Source organism: Gorilla gorilla, chromosome X (assembly GCF_029281585.2).
Source record: "Gorilla gorilla gorilla isolate KB3781 chromosome X, NHGRI_mGorGor1-v2.1_pri, whole genome shotgun sequence".
Classification (NCBI taxonomy): Eukaryota; Metazoa; Chordata; class Mammalia; order Primates; family Hominidae; genus Gorilla; species Gorilla gorilla.
In genome coordinates, this window is record NC_073247.2 from 82,285,141 (window position 1) to 82,299,965 (window position 14,825).

The 14,825-nt window shown below is 43.8% G+C and overlaps 1 protein-coding gene across 7 annotated transcripts in view; it reads left to right on the forward strand.

Moving 5' to 3' along the window:
- The window catches only part of DLG3 (discs large MAGUK scaffold protein 3), a 60,630-nt gene that overhangs the window by 29,458 nt on the left and 16,347 nt on the right, over window positions 1-14,825 (forward strand). For all 7 annotated transcript variants that reach the window (XM_019019611.4, XM_019019609.4, XM_063703181.1 and 4 more), the window contains one exon: window positions 4,929-5,043. In XM_019019611.4, coding sequence (XP_018875156.1) covers window positions 4,929-5,043 — 115 coding nt within the window. The remainder of the gene's footprint in view (window positions 1-4,928; window positions 5,044-14,825) is intronic.

Genomic DNA, 14,825 nt, shown 5'->3' on the forward strand with positions numbered 1-14,825 from the left:
TTCAAATAAGAATCTAATCTGGATTGAGTTTGTAAAGCCCTGGGGCAGAAGACCAGTTAGGGAGGTACAGCAGTGGCCCAGAGAAGAGATAATAAAATAGTCAAGGGAAAATTAAGACACGAAATCAACAGTATGGCAATGACAATTAAAAGTATAAAGAAATAGATTGAGGAAGCAATTAGGAAGAAACATCAGCAAAATTTGAGGAAACACTGGTTGTATGCAGGGAAAAGGGGGTGTCGTTTACAGTAATGGGGGTTTGGCATGAGGAAAAAAAAGGCTTGGTTTTCAAGTTGGGGGCAGATGTAATGTAGTCAAGTTAGGTAGATACTTATAGAGGTAGATATAGTGTCATGTAGGTGGAACAGCGTCTTAACTCATGGTTAAACAGGGCCAGGGAAAGAGGGAGAGAAAGACCTGTGGACTAAGGCCTAACCTGGAGAACCAGCAACTCCACTCACCAAGAGGACACCTTTTCTATTATAATGCAGAGAACATTTTAGCTCCTCTTTGTCCATTCCAGAATAAAATCTTTACTTTTGCATAACCAAAAGGCTCATTAAACTGTTTTTCTCCAAACAAAAGATCAATTTGTCCTCAAAGGTAAATTCTGCCTCCACTTCAGAAACAGAAAAAGTGCTGGAAGAGTGGAATAGTAGTTTATCCTTAGTCAGAAAGGTTTCAGAATGTTGGGGTTCAGTTTGGTAGTGCTAATCAAAAATTTTAATTTGCATATAATTTGACCCTGCAGTTTCACTTCTAGGAATCTATGCAACAGAAATGCTCAAACAAATATACAGTGCAGGCTGGGCATGGTGGCTCATGCCTGTAATCCTAGCACTTTGGGAGGCTGAGGCAGGTGGATTCCTTGAGGTCAGGAGTTCGAGACCAGCCTGGCAACATAGTGAGACCCCCCCCCCCATCTCTACAAAAAATAAAATATAAAAAACAAAAAACCCCCCACAAATACACAATGCAGCATTGATTGTAATATTAAGAATTGTAAACAACTTAAATGTGTATCAATTGAAATATGACTGAATAAATTATGGTCTGTCCATAGTATGGAATCCTATGCAGCTATTAAAATGAAGTCTGTGTACTGACATGGATGATTTTTTGTTTGTTTGTTTGTTTGAGACAGAGTCTTGCTCTGTCACCCAGGCTGGAGTGCAGTGGCGCGATCTCGGCTCACTGCAACCCTCGCCTCCCAGGTTCAAGCGATTCTCCTGCCTCAGCCTCACTAGTAGCTGGGACTACAGGCGTGTTGCCACCACACCTGGCTGATTTTTGTATTTTTGTAGAGACGGGGTTTCACCATGTTGGCCACACTGGTCTTGAACTCCTGACCTCAGATGAGTCACCATGGCTGGCCAACATGGATGGGTTTTCATGATGTATCAGAAAATGAAAAAAGCTTGTGTGTGAATTGTGAGTACATGTATATAAGCCATATATGCATGGAAGTAAGTCTGGAAGGACACATACTAAAAATACCAACAGTGGTATCTTCTGGGGAGTGGGATGGAGAAGTGATACAGAATTTTTAAAAAGTGTAAACTCAGCAGCTTTCTTTGCAGGCACATAAGACTGTGGCATCTTTAGGGCTTTCCTTTCCTGAAGGATTTGCAATTGTATTACCAAGTTTTATTTTTGAGAGCTTATCCACTCTCTGGCCCCACCTTTCTTTTCAGAGACACTGCAGGATCCAATTCTGTAAGTTAAGACCAGCAGCTCCGAACTTTATCAGAATCACACTGATGCTTGTTAAAATGCAGATCCCTGGGCCCCTGCTCAGTAGGTTCTGATTCTGTGTATCTGGGATGGGGTGCCAAATCCTGATCTTTTAGAGGCACCCCAACTTGTCAGTGACTGGGGCAAAACCCTTCTTTGGTACTGACTTCTGATTGTGCCCCCTCCCACTTGTTTCTCTGTGATTAGCAACTGGGAAAAAGGAAAGAGGGCGATGACTGGATATCTTTGTGGGTCACAAACAGTTGGGTTCATCTGAATGGGAAAAAACAAAGCAGTTTAGTAGACTTGAGATTTTAGTATACTATTAAGTGTTGCTTCTTTGAAGTGGGCCCTCTGGGTTAGAGGCTGGTCAGGTGGGCTTCCTAGGCGGTGACTTTGGCCTAGGAGATGTCCTCCAGCATTGGCTGCGATGGCTGTGTTAGTGACAAATCGGAGGGAAGGAGGGAGCTTGGCGAGTCCTGAAGTCTTAGAATTGAGATGCTTTTTAAGGGAAGCTTTTGTCCTGGGAAAATGATACCTCTAATATTTAAGATGAGGTAGTATCCAAGTCTATTCTAAACAGTTTTTTGTTAGAATGATTTTTCTTTGTTGTAAAAAGTTGTTAATCAGCCGCCTATTGTGGGTTGTTAACATCTCAAAAGGGTGTTTAAAAATAATAAACCCCAATTGCTCCCAACAATTAACCTTGGGAACAAAAGTAAATGTGAATGCTTCTTAACTACCTTTCTAAGCCCTCAGTGAAGCTGGCAGCCATCAGTTAAATAAACCATTAAGTTTATTAGTTTAAGAATAGAAGTGTCAACTTGGACACAGTTTTCTAATTTGCTCCTCATTTACCCAACAATCATTTATTCAAAGGCTGCTCTGCCTAGTAGACTTTAGATAAATCTACAAATAAAAGCCAGAGACTGATGGGCAGCTGGAACTCTAAGGGGATCATCCAAATGGAAAAAAAAGTGAATAAAACACAATTTAATAAACTTGAAATTTTAGCAGCACATGTAAAAACAAAAAGCGTATGCCTTAGAGCAATAGCTTTGTTCTCTTTCTGTAGTCTATTTTAAGTGGCCCAGAATTATCAGCCTTGGATTAGGAGCTTTGAGGAAATGGTGGTTTGGTGGTTGTTTTTTAAAGGATTTTTAAAGAAATGTAGTTACTAAGCAACTGCCATGACCTGCTGCTAAGTTGGAGTTCAGCGGGCAAGTCGATTCCAAAGAAGGGAATATATAAACAAGTTTCAAGAAGGGGAAAACATGGCTTAAAGATAGATTGGGTGTACTTTTTTGTTCACAGTTCAATGCATAGTTCTTTCTCTCTTTGACTTATCTTCCCCTAAGAAAGGGCTGCCTGGTCAGAAATCTTTGTCTCACACAGTTCTGCCCATAGCCAGTGAGCTCAGAGGAGGGCCAGAAAGGAACAAATGAGAAACAATCCCCACCCAGTGTAGAGGGCCAAGCCCTGGGGTGGGGCCAGCACCCAGGCGGTCTCCAGAGGTAGACTGGCCTGCTGTTGTGCTCTAGGACAGTCCAGGGCTTAGGTTGGGGCACCTCATTGATATTGATGGGTTGCCGTGTAACCCTCAGAACAGGAACATTGTCCAGCTGTTGTCTCTCTACCCACCGCCACCCCACCCCCCGCAACATTTAATGGGTGAGTCAGTGACTTAACTGCTTCCTCCAGGATTTCAGGAACAGGAGTAGGTAATGAGGACAAATCACCATAACACCGGCGTGTGATGAATGAAAGAGCACACGAATTTAACCAGTTGGTTAAACTGATATCACAGTGAACAAAAGAAACTTTGTTGAGAGGAGGTTATTTGCCTCACTCCATTCCTTCCCCTTTAGGCTTTAGCAATTCCCCTTACACCCAGTTGAAGGTCAGTCTGGTTGTGGTTGCTTTGCAGAGGGAAGGGGAGTGTCAGGTGCTGGAACAGGTGTTTTGTTTTCTCCTGTAGAGTCATACGGACTAGGTGGGGATGCTTCTTGCCAGCCCTCTATGGTGCACGAAATTGCTTTTGTGGAATTTTTTCCCCTGGAAGTGTGTTTGTTTTTTAAAGCAGTTTCCCAACCTTCAAGCCCTAGTATAAATTTTGACTCGCTTCAAAGTCAGCTTGTCATAGTGAAGTGCGCCTGTTTTCTAGCATTTCCACAGCCTGTGGCCTTAGATATACCCCATTTTATGCGGCAATTATAGGCCTGGAAAATGTGTAATTGTGTGTTTGGTAAGTGTGAATATTGTATTTTAAATGTCCTAGGAGAATGTCACAGCAAAGCAGCCCTATAAAAAGCCTTTTATAATAATTGTACAGCTAGAGTTAATTTTCTTATATCAGGTTTTCTTAAATTCGGCATAAACCTGTATTACATTTCCAGAGTGATAAGGCTGTTTCCAGCTGTTGTGATGGTCTCAATGGGCTATAAGGTTAGGGATGGACTTATGACCTCACTGACTGGATGATTTTGGAGGTGAGAGGTGTCAGCCGACTTCTCGGTTTGGGAGAATTTATGTTTTAATGTATGCTACTGAAGCCAAAGAGGCTATTGTTTAAAAGGGAAATAACTCAGGAGAGCTTTAATTCTCCTCATATGGTTGTTACGGTTGTGAGGTTTGTTTGTTTTTACCTCTGTACTGGGTTCCAATATCACCCCCCTTCACCCCAGCCAAAAAGTCATCCTGAAAAAATTGTCTTCTTGCCTAACAATGATATAATTGACCTCAGGTCCTTTCCAGCCCCTCCGCTCTGCGTCTCAGGGCCATCTGTTCTCTGCAATCCGCTTTTTGGGAAAGTCTCCTTTCCCATCTGCTCTACTTGGGCCTTAGTGTCGGCTCTAAAGATTTATAAAGGTTGCACTGGAACCTCTTTCCAGTTGTTATTTTTATAAAGGATCAGTGATATTTTGAGGCAGATAAGGGCTTTGTGCATTTGACCTGCCCAAATGCTACTCCCTTTTCAGGTGCATTCTTTCCTTCTGTTAGTCTGGGGTTGAAGGGAAGTCTGTCTTTCTGTGCTTAGGAGGAGGGACTTTGCTTATCAAAGCAAAGACTGAGTGGGCTGGCTCTGGCTGCTTTTAAGCCAAGGGGCCTTCTGGCTTTTTGGCTGCTGGCATGCAAGCTCAGAGGCGCTCCTTGAGTTCATTCTTTTCCCATCTTTTCCCTTGTTTCCATGACAGAATACAGTCGCTTTGAATCGAAGATACATGACTTACGAGAACAAATGATGAACAGCAGCATGAGCTCTGGGTCTGGGTCCCTCCGAACAAGTGAAAAGAGGTCCTTGTATGTCAGGTAAGTTGCCCTTCAGAGCACTAGCCCTTGTGCTGGACGAGGAGAGCTCCATGCCAACCCAGCCCTTCTTATTTAACTAGTGGGCTAGGGAGTATGTACTCCCAGTTCTAAAATAACGCTTCTCACTGTATGCTTAGGTTGTGTATTTTATGGTCAGTGTCTCCTCCCTTTTGTGAGCTGGCTTCTTCCTTTTAGCTCATGAATGACTCAGTATGGGAAAATTTCAGTTTGCTCTAATTGTAAAAGACTGTTGGGTGATTGTTGCTAGTCAGCATTCAAATATCAGTCAAATGTTCAAAGTACTTTGCTTGCAATCTGTGCTTTGAGGGGAAACTTGCCACCCCCCCATCCCTTTCCATGTATGCATAATAGACATCAGGATTTGTATCTGAGCATAGCAACTATCGCAGTGTTCTGGTACAGGATCTCTTTTAAGAGACCGAAGAACTGACAGGTTGCTGCATTCTGGATGTTTTATTGTGATTCCATTCCCCCCTCACCACCCGCTGCACTGGTCTGCTGTATCTATGAATCATGGGATGTATAGTGTATGTGCCCTAGGAAGAGGGAGGGGGTGGAGGGAACAGATAGGTAGCATGGAGTATATTGCTGCTGAAAGCTATTCCGAGATATTTCCAAGGTTGAGCTTCTCTGACCCTTGAGGCATAGCATAATACTTTGTCAGGTCAAAGTACAAATCTCCTGGGGAGTTGGAGTGCCAAGTGAATACTGTGGACTCCTCATAGAATTAGGGATAGCTTCCTTCTTCCTGCTTTGGCTTCTTGGCAAAACTCCAAAATCTGGTGCCAAGTACATTGTATCCTCCAAGGTTAAAGCCCTTAGAGAAAGGTGGTGGGGATTACTCTCCTGAGCCAGAAGTCGCTACAGTATTGTGTTTAATGCTTAGGTGTGGGGTCATATCAAACTCTTGGGCTGAACTTTTTCTAGTGGCCTCTGATACCTGGCTGGGAAGTTGCACTTGCTAGTTGCTTGGCAACGTGACAACTGCTCTGTCCTTGGGGTGTGAGAGGACAATAGTGAAGGGATGTCAACGCTAATTGCAGTTTTTCTCATGGTGCTTGCTTTTCTTTTCCCCCAGTTGGTGGTCCCTGACTCTACCGCAGGGAGTGGAGCTAAAGGAGCCCATCTCTGAGCCTGAAGCCCACTAGAACCCTTCACAATCTTTTCTAATGTGAACCCTCAACTCCACCCCTTGTGTGTTGAAAGCATGTGCTATGCTTACCTCCCGCTGTGAAGGGAGAATGGTAGGAAGGCAGGACTAGTCACTGGTCATTTTTCCAATTCCCCGGAAAAGAAAGTTTTGTTTTCTGTCACTAAAGCCCTTGCTCCCAGTCTGCAGCCTGGATACTGGGGTGCTGATGGGTGAAATCAGAAATGCACTGTCGACCCCCCAAAATAGGTAATGGTTATATGACTTGGTCAGGATTGTTCCGTTCCGTGCTTCCAGCCCCCGCAGATGTGGCACTCCAGTGTGCGTGGGAAGCTGCTCTTTAGGCAAGACAGTTTCTTTGGAGAGCTTTATTTTTAGATTTCCCCTCTCCGCCTATCCTGTGTTAGAGTTCTCTCTGCCTGGGCAGGGGGAGTGGGGCATTGGCTCCCGATATGGAGCACTCTTCCCTGGCTCAGGCAAGGGAATTAAAGGGATACATTCAGCTTAACTCTGGGGCGAGGGTGGAGACCATGACTGTGTCTAGTGAATCAGTTTATATAATCTGCCCGTAACCTTCTCTAGATAAATTATCTGTATCCTCTGAGGAGAGTAGATGTGGTTAGGAAAATAGTAACCATTTGTGATCACTAGATTTAATCAGGGGCACTTAATGTCTTATGGCTAAAGCATTGAGCTGAGGCCTTTTGCTAAGCTAACCCCTTTATCAGAACCTGGTTTGCTCTCTTCCCTTTTGTTCCTGATTTTGGCCCTTCACTCTACACTTGGTTCCTTTTCTTCAGCATGTAAACATATTTAAGCTTCTTCCATTCTTAAAAAGAAGAAAATATCCCTTGATACCAATAGTCCCTTAAACTATTGTCTTGTATCCCTTTGCTTACTGCATTTGCCAAATTATTGGCCAGAAAACACTAGCTCCTCAAGATATTAGTAAGTATTGTGTGAAAAATCAGTGGTTTAGTAAGTTGGGCAAATGCAGGCTTAAACAGAGGAAAATGGGGCTCTTTCCTGTGATTAATCTCCAGGAAGGACTGTACTAGGCAGTGTTTCCCCAAAAGATAGAGCATGGGAGCCTTATTTGAGAAACCTATGTCAACATCCAGGTTGGGAAATGTTGGAGTACTTGCTGCTGCTTCAAATCACTTCTCTTTCACTAGCCCGAAAGGAAGCGTGCATCTGCTTTTCAGTGTGGAGTGTGGCTCTGAGCAGCTCTGGAAAGCTCCAGGGGAGCAGAAACCTGACTCTCTGTCAGGGATCAGTGGGTGACTTCTTAGTCTTCAAATTTAGTGACTGGTTCACTGATTCTCTGACATTGTTCTGACCTCTTCACCACATTTGTTTCCATGAATTACCTGCTTTCTTCTTTAAAGGCTCTCTTTCTACCCTGCTTACCATTCCTTAATACCTTTCATTAGCTCTGCCCCCCTAAATGGCAATGTCATTTATTTTCACAGCTTCAAATCCTGCCGTATAAATGACATTCCTGATCTCTTTACTGAACTACAGACCTGCATATCAACTACTTGCTGGACATGTGCATAAATAAAACTGCCCTCTCGGCGCCTCAAACAAGCAGCATGTACTTTCCTTATCTAAGTTAATTGCCTCACCCTATCATGTGGAAAAGGGATTAGATTTGTTCTGTCACCCAAGGCAGATCTCTGCTCAACATAAGGAAGGAAGAGCTAATGATTAAAACTGTCTGAAAATGGAATGGACTGCTTCCGGATATAGTAAATTTGATCTTTAGTCACTCAAGGTGTTACAGAAGAGGCTGGGCAACCATTTGCCTGGGTATTGCAGAGGGGGTTGAAACTAAAGCAGTAATCTGAACATGATCTGCTCAAAAGCTTTCACTAGTTCCTCAGTGTCTTCAAGATAAAGGGGAACAAACATTTAGGGAACACATTGTTCATCAAGACCTTTGTTATTCTCTTTAAATGGCTTTTAATATCCCTTTAATAATCCTACAGAGTAGATATTATGATTCCCATTTTGCAGATGAGAAAACTGAGACTCCAGTTAGATAGCTAAGAAGTTCCAAAACTGGAACTTGAACTTGGTTGCTCTGACTATAAAGTGTGGTTCTTTCAGTGTTTCCCCAACTTCCTCATAGGAATCAGCTGGAATGCTAGTAAAAATACAGATTCCCAGGCTCCTTTTCTAATGCTTTGGATTCACCAGGTTTGGGAAAATACATGTGTGGTGTTTTTTTTTTTTTTTTTTGACGGAGTCTCGCTCTGTCGCCCAGGCTGGAGTGGAGTGCAGTGGCGCGATCTAGGCTCACTACAAGCTCCGCCTCCTGGGTTCACGCCATTCTGCCTCAGCCTCCCGAGTAGCTGGGACTACAGGCGCCCGCCACCACACCCGGCTAATTTTTTGTATTTTTAGTAGAGACAGGGTTTCATCGTGTTAGCCAGGATGGTCTTGATCTCCTGACCTCGTGATCCGCCCACCTCAGCCTTCTAAAGTGCTAGGATTACAGGCATGAGTCACCGCGCCCTGCCCAGGAAAATATATGTTTTTAACAGGCAATCAAGGCTGGGTGTGGCAGCTCACACCAGTAATCCCAGCACTTTGGGAGGCCAAGATAGGAGGATTGCTTGAGCCCAGGAGTTCGAGACCAGTCTGCACAACATAGTGAGCCCCGCTCTTAAAAAGTAAAAAGTTTTTAATTAGCCAGGTGTGGTGGCATGTGTCTGTAGTCCCAGCTACTCAGGGGGCTAAGGCAGGAGGATCACTTGAGCCCAGGAGGTTGAGACTTCAGTAAGGTATGATCATGACACTGTATTCCGTCCTGGGTAACAGAGCAAGACCTTGTCTCTATAAAAAATTATAAAAAATAAACATCACACTTACGTTAGCTCCTACTATGTAGAAAGCAGTAAAACACAAGGCTAAGAATTTGGGCACAGTTGCAGGGTATATTCAAGGAAGCAGCGGGTATGGTCCCTGCCCTCTGGCAGTTCGCCATCTACCCAGAAAAGATTTAAGCGGCAGGTGGTTAAAGTGAGGGAACCCTTTTTCAGTTTGGGTGTCACCTCTGATTATTTTGCTGTCGCTTTCCCTATGACATAATTATTTTGCTTTCCTTCCCCTCCCCTGAGTATCTATCTCCCTTTGGTGTACATGTGTTTGCAAAGCTATTTGGAAGTAAATAACACTCTCTTAGAGCTGCAACAGAGGCTCTAACAGGTGAAACCCTAGGGAGCTGCAGCTGTACTAACCACAGGGGACGTGAGGTTTGTAGAGCAGGGAGCAGGAGGAAGAAGGAACGAGAGCAGTATTTGGAGAATGAAATTTGATTTTAAAGTCATCAGTGACTTATTTGGAAGGACCTTCCTCACACTTCACTATGCTAGAATCATCTCTTAAGTAGATGACCAGGATAAGCACAGCACCTCAGTCTGCCCAGCCTAGGGCTTTTGCTCTGCTGGAGGATTTGCCTTGCCCACTGGAAGAGTCCACAGAAATAAACCTCTCTTGAACTTCTTGCTCAGGGTTGGGATGGGTAGGTGTTTAACTCAGACCATTCTGATGTGAAGGCAGTACAAAGACACTGAATAAGTTAGAGTTCCAGGGATGACCTTGTTCTATACTTGTATTTAATTTAATTTAATTTAATTTATTGAATGAGTAAAGCAAAGACCCTTGTGCTCCAAAGGTTGCCAACAGGCTCAAGAGTACAGTTGTAGAAATAGCTTTTGAAAGTCTGTTCGGGCTAGCCTGGCTGCATTCTTTGCAGCCATAGGACGGCATTCGGGTAGTTTGGGAGTCCTGGCCTCCTGACTGGCCATCTGCCATCTCAGTCGTCTTAGGAAGGAAATCATGTTAGAGCATCTGTAGTCTTGATTCAAGAAACAATGTCAGACATATTGGCTTGTTCATTAAAGAAGGCTGGAGAATGCTCATTCCTGTCAACAAGCAGACATTAATTGTGCAACTACTCTGCTTTGCCCAGGGTGGTGCTTGGTGGAGCCTGACTTGGTCTTGCTTGTTAATGAGTTTCAATAGTGGATTAAGATGCCAATGGGGAAATATTGGCAGGCTTCACTATCTGATAGAATTTGGGGGTGGGGATAATATGCATTTTAAAAAGCAACAATAATGTATGTAAGTGTTCAGGGCTACCAGAGGGTGGGGCAGAGCTTCCTGCATCAGTGATTTCTAGAACTGCCTATTCCCAAACACTAGTCCTGGGCTTGCACTCATAATCCCTCAGCTCATCCTATCATCTGCAAGTGCTGTGAGCCCCAAACAGTCGCTCATTGCGGGCTAATTGGTCCTTGAATGCCTCTCCAACATCATAATTGCCATAAGGCCTGACACTTTGAGACAGACAAAGGAGGAAGATGCTCTTAACCTGCTCTCCATGCACCTTTCTTCAAGATACACCAGGGAGGCCCGATCACTCCTTTTGTGTTGACCCACACTGTGCCTGTCTGAGTGCTCGGGTTTGTGCTGTTAGGCTGCTCTTCAGAGGCTGCTGGAAATTTAATTCTTACCAAGGTCAAGGGCTGATGAGTGACTGTTGCTTTATAACTTTCTGTGCATGCTTTATACAGACTGGGCAAGGGATGGGCTGCTTAGTTGTCAAATAATGTGTGCCCTTTATCCAGTACTTTCTGGCGAAAGGAATAAAGTGATATCTTAGGCCCCAGTTACTATGGGAGGGAACACTCTCAGGGTTAGAAACTAGGGAGTAACTGGGAGGGTCTTCTGTGGACACTCCATCCCCTGTAGCTAGGTCTCACCCACCATTCACAACGATTCAGAATCCCACATGAAGCATAAGACATGGTCTCAGTTTTCAAAGGGCTTCCACTTTGGCGGTGTAATATGAAACATTAAAAAAACCTTGCAAGAATTAAATAGCAATAAGTAGAAAACATAAAGAAAGGTTGCTGCCAAATGTGGTAGCAAATACAGTATGGATTTAGAAGAATGAAATTTGGAGTGGGCAGGATCACAAAGCTGGGAGAGACTTAGGCTGGGCCTCAGAGGAGTTGCTGAGCTGGGTGAGGGGACTGACGGAGCATCTCAGGCTATAGACAGATGGCTCGAGCCACAGGTAGAGAGGTGGGCACAATACTAGGTTATTTTAGCAGAAGCAACCCCTTGCCTTTGAGGCTATAGCGCTAAAATGCTCATTTGCTTTGCATCGAGAAACCTGCTTGACCAGTTTCCTTCTTAGTTACCATTTGCTTTGCGTTCCGGTTCATTGAGACATTACGGTGGCTGTGCCAAGTGCTTATAATTTCTCTGGATCTTTCCAACCCAAATCTCACAATTTAGGATCTCAACTGCAAGGACTTTTGCCTGATAATCTGTTTACTTTGAGCTGGTTATATTCTTGCTTTTCCATCCAGCAGAGAGGACCCAGCTGAAAGGAAGACTGGACAAAGTCCTCTAGAGCACGTACATTATCCCTGTGGGTGGGTGCATGCATCCCTTCGAGGATATTTTTAAAGGTCACCTCTTAAACAACATTGTCTTTCAAGACCTTTGGAAACACTTTCTCCTTAGGGAGACAAGCAGCAGCCTTGAGAGCTAGAGTGCTGAAGATGAGCTCAAGAACTCAAACCTGCACATCCCCTGGAAGTTGCATCTGCTCTTCATGGTGGTATGACAGCTCTGGAAAGCTGTTTTGTAGCCTACCATCACTTTGTTTTTACATGTCACATTTTCCCTGGGCTACACTCTTTCCCTTGCTCTTAAATAATGTAATATTTTTCTGGCCTGGCGTTGATGTTTGAAAAGTTGCAGGAATACCCAGGCTCTGGCTCTCCCTGGCTTCGTAGAGATATGTGGCCATAACTAAGAAGTAACATATTCAGGGGCAGATCATCTTTCTTGTACATCAAGCACTGTGACTTCAGGCTGGGGATGGTAATATATTTCCATGAATTTTATTCTCTCATGGCACAGTGTTTCCCTCTGATGTGACCAGTCCCTAACTTGGAGGCCTCAATGAAATTATTTTTATCTTAAGTACAGAAGGAATATGAGTTTTTGAGACTTCCTTCTACTCTCCCAACACATTATCTTGTCAGATAAGCTGAAACACACACAGATATGCATGCATGTGCGCATGTGCACACACACAAGCACACACATAGTGAGACCAGGGTGGCAGTTGGTTAATTGCGGCCTTTCTTTAGGTATTAAGAGACAAATACCCTTTGCTTTTTTTTTTTTTTTTTTTCATGCTCACTCTAATTTTGAGTCAGGTTGAAATGGTTGGTTGCTATGTCATGTGGGCCTTGCATGTGTAGGACTTCCGTCCTGGGACAGTGGTTCAGCCTGATTTGAAATGGGAGTATCTGCCTTGACTTTCTCTAGTGCCTGCCCTAAGGATAAAAGGAGGAGGAGAAGGATATATCAGTGTTGTGGAAAAAGGTATTCCTTCTTCCTCTCATCAAACCTACCATGAGCCATTTATTTGTGAGAGGTGCCAGTCCCTGTCACTTCATTAGGATTCCAGGGTGTTCCTAAGACAGACTGTCACTGCTAGATGGCCACAGTTTAGCTGCTTCTTAAAGATCTTAGGAAAGCAGTCAATATTTTTTTAAAAATTATTAAGGTCTAATTTACATACTTTTTTTGGTTACACGAAATATATCTCATGGGAGAAGTTGTTTGACTTTAGTACGCTGGCCTACTCTCTTTTACTGGTTTTATTTCCACATGAAAGTTTAGCCTGATAATGGGATAAGAAAGCTGAGGTAATGAAGTTAGTCCCATAAAGCCTACTAAATGAATGTCAAACTCCTTAGCTGGACAGTGCAGGCTGTCCACAGTCAGGCCCCAACCTGCCATTCTCTGAGGCCCAGCCAGACTTGGATGCACGGCTGATCCCTGAAAATAACCCTGTGCTTCTTGCCTCCAGACCTTTGCTTACACTGTTCTCTTTAGCTGGAAGGACCTCTCCCCAGCTCTACCTTTTGAAATCCTAAATCTTCATTGAGAACCAATTCAAAAAGCAGTATCTCCTTGTAGCTTCCCCAAACTAGATGTGATCTGTACTCCCTGTGAATCCTTCTAGGCCTTGGTTTGTCCTCCTTTTGGGCTTCTTGCTACAACATCCTTAGTATACTATACCCTCTGTCACCTAGTAAGCTCCACAAGACAACAAACTTTGCTCTTGTATCTCCCATGTATCTAACACATACTCCGTGTAAAGAAGACTAAGTAGTTTTTCTTTGAGACAGAGTTTTGCTCTTGTCGCCCAGGCCGGAGTGCAATGGCGCGATCTCGGTTCACCGCAACCTCTGCCTCCTGGGTTCAAGCGATTCTCCTGCCTCAGCCTCCCGAGTAGCTGGGATTACAGGCATGCACCACCATACCCAGCTAATTTGTATTTTTTAGTAGAGACAGGGTTTCTCCATGTTGATCAGGCTGGTCTCGAACTCCCAACCTCAGGTGATCCGCTCGCCTCAGCCTCCCAAAGTGCTAAGATTATAGGTGTGAACCACCGCACCCAACCAGACTAAGTATTTAAATAGTGGAAGAATGGTATTTTTCCACACATAGCTGAGTGAAGAATTAGCTTTTTTTTCTTTTTCTGAGATGGAGTCTCGCTCTGTCACCAGGCTGGAGTGCAGTGGTGTGATCTCGGCTCACTGCAACCTCTGCCTCCTGGGTTCAAGCGATTCTCCTGCCTCAGCCTCCCGAGTAACTGGGACTACAGGCATGCACCACCACGCCCAGCTAATTTTTGTATTTGTAATAGAGATGGGGTTTCACCATGTTGACCAGGATGGTCTCCATCTCCTGACCTTGTGATCCGCCCGCCTCAGCCTCCCAAAGTGCTGGGATTACAGATGTGAGCCACCACGCCCAGCCGATAATTAGCTTTTTTGAAAAAGCACATGTGACTGTGACTTAGGCCTTATGAAATTTTCTGAGATAGAAGAGCCCTGGTCTGAGAGTCACCCAGTGTGCAGTTCTGGATGAGGCTGTGTGCATATCTGGGCCTGGCTTTCATTGTCTTTGAGGAAATTTTCTAGCTTAGTCAAACAAAATTTAAGCAGGAAAAAGAGGCAAAGTAGATTTAGAGAAAATCCACATCATGGGTTTGGAAAACAAATAAAAGTTATGACAAAGGAAGGGATTGTTGAGGGAATTGGGAATGTTTAGCCTGGTAGAGAAGATCTAGGAAAGACTCAGACTCATTAAATACTAGAGCTGGAAAGAAACTTAGAGAGTACCTAAGGGATTTCCTTTATCAGATAGAAAGTTGGACAAAATGACGTCTGAGGCTTTAGCGGTCTGCAAAATTCTTTTTCTATTTGCAGTTCTGATTGATAGAAAAGGAAATTCTTGTTCAATTTTTTTGCATTCTCAACTGTGAATAATAGTCTAGTTCAGAATCTCAAACCTCAGATACTACATTTCTATGTCTTTTACAAAACCATAGCTTAAAAAAGCATTGTCCATCCTGTTCATATTTCTTGTCCATTCAGTATTCATAAATTCATCAAACAAAATCCAGATAGACTTGGGTACCATTTTTTTATTGGGAAATTAGAGTTAGACAACTTCCTTTTTTGCCTTGTTTGCCAGGGAACTTAGAACCAAACGTGTTCCTCAT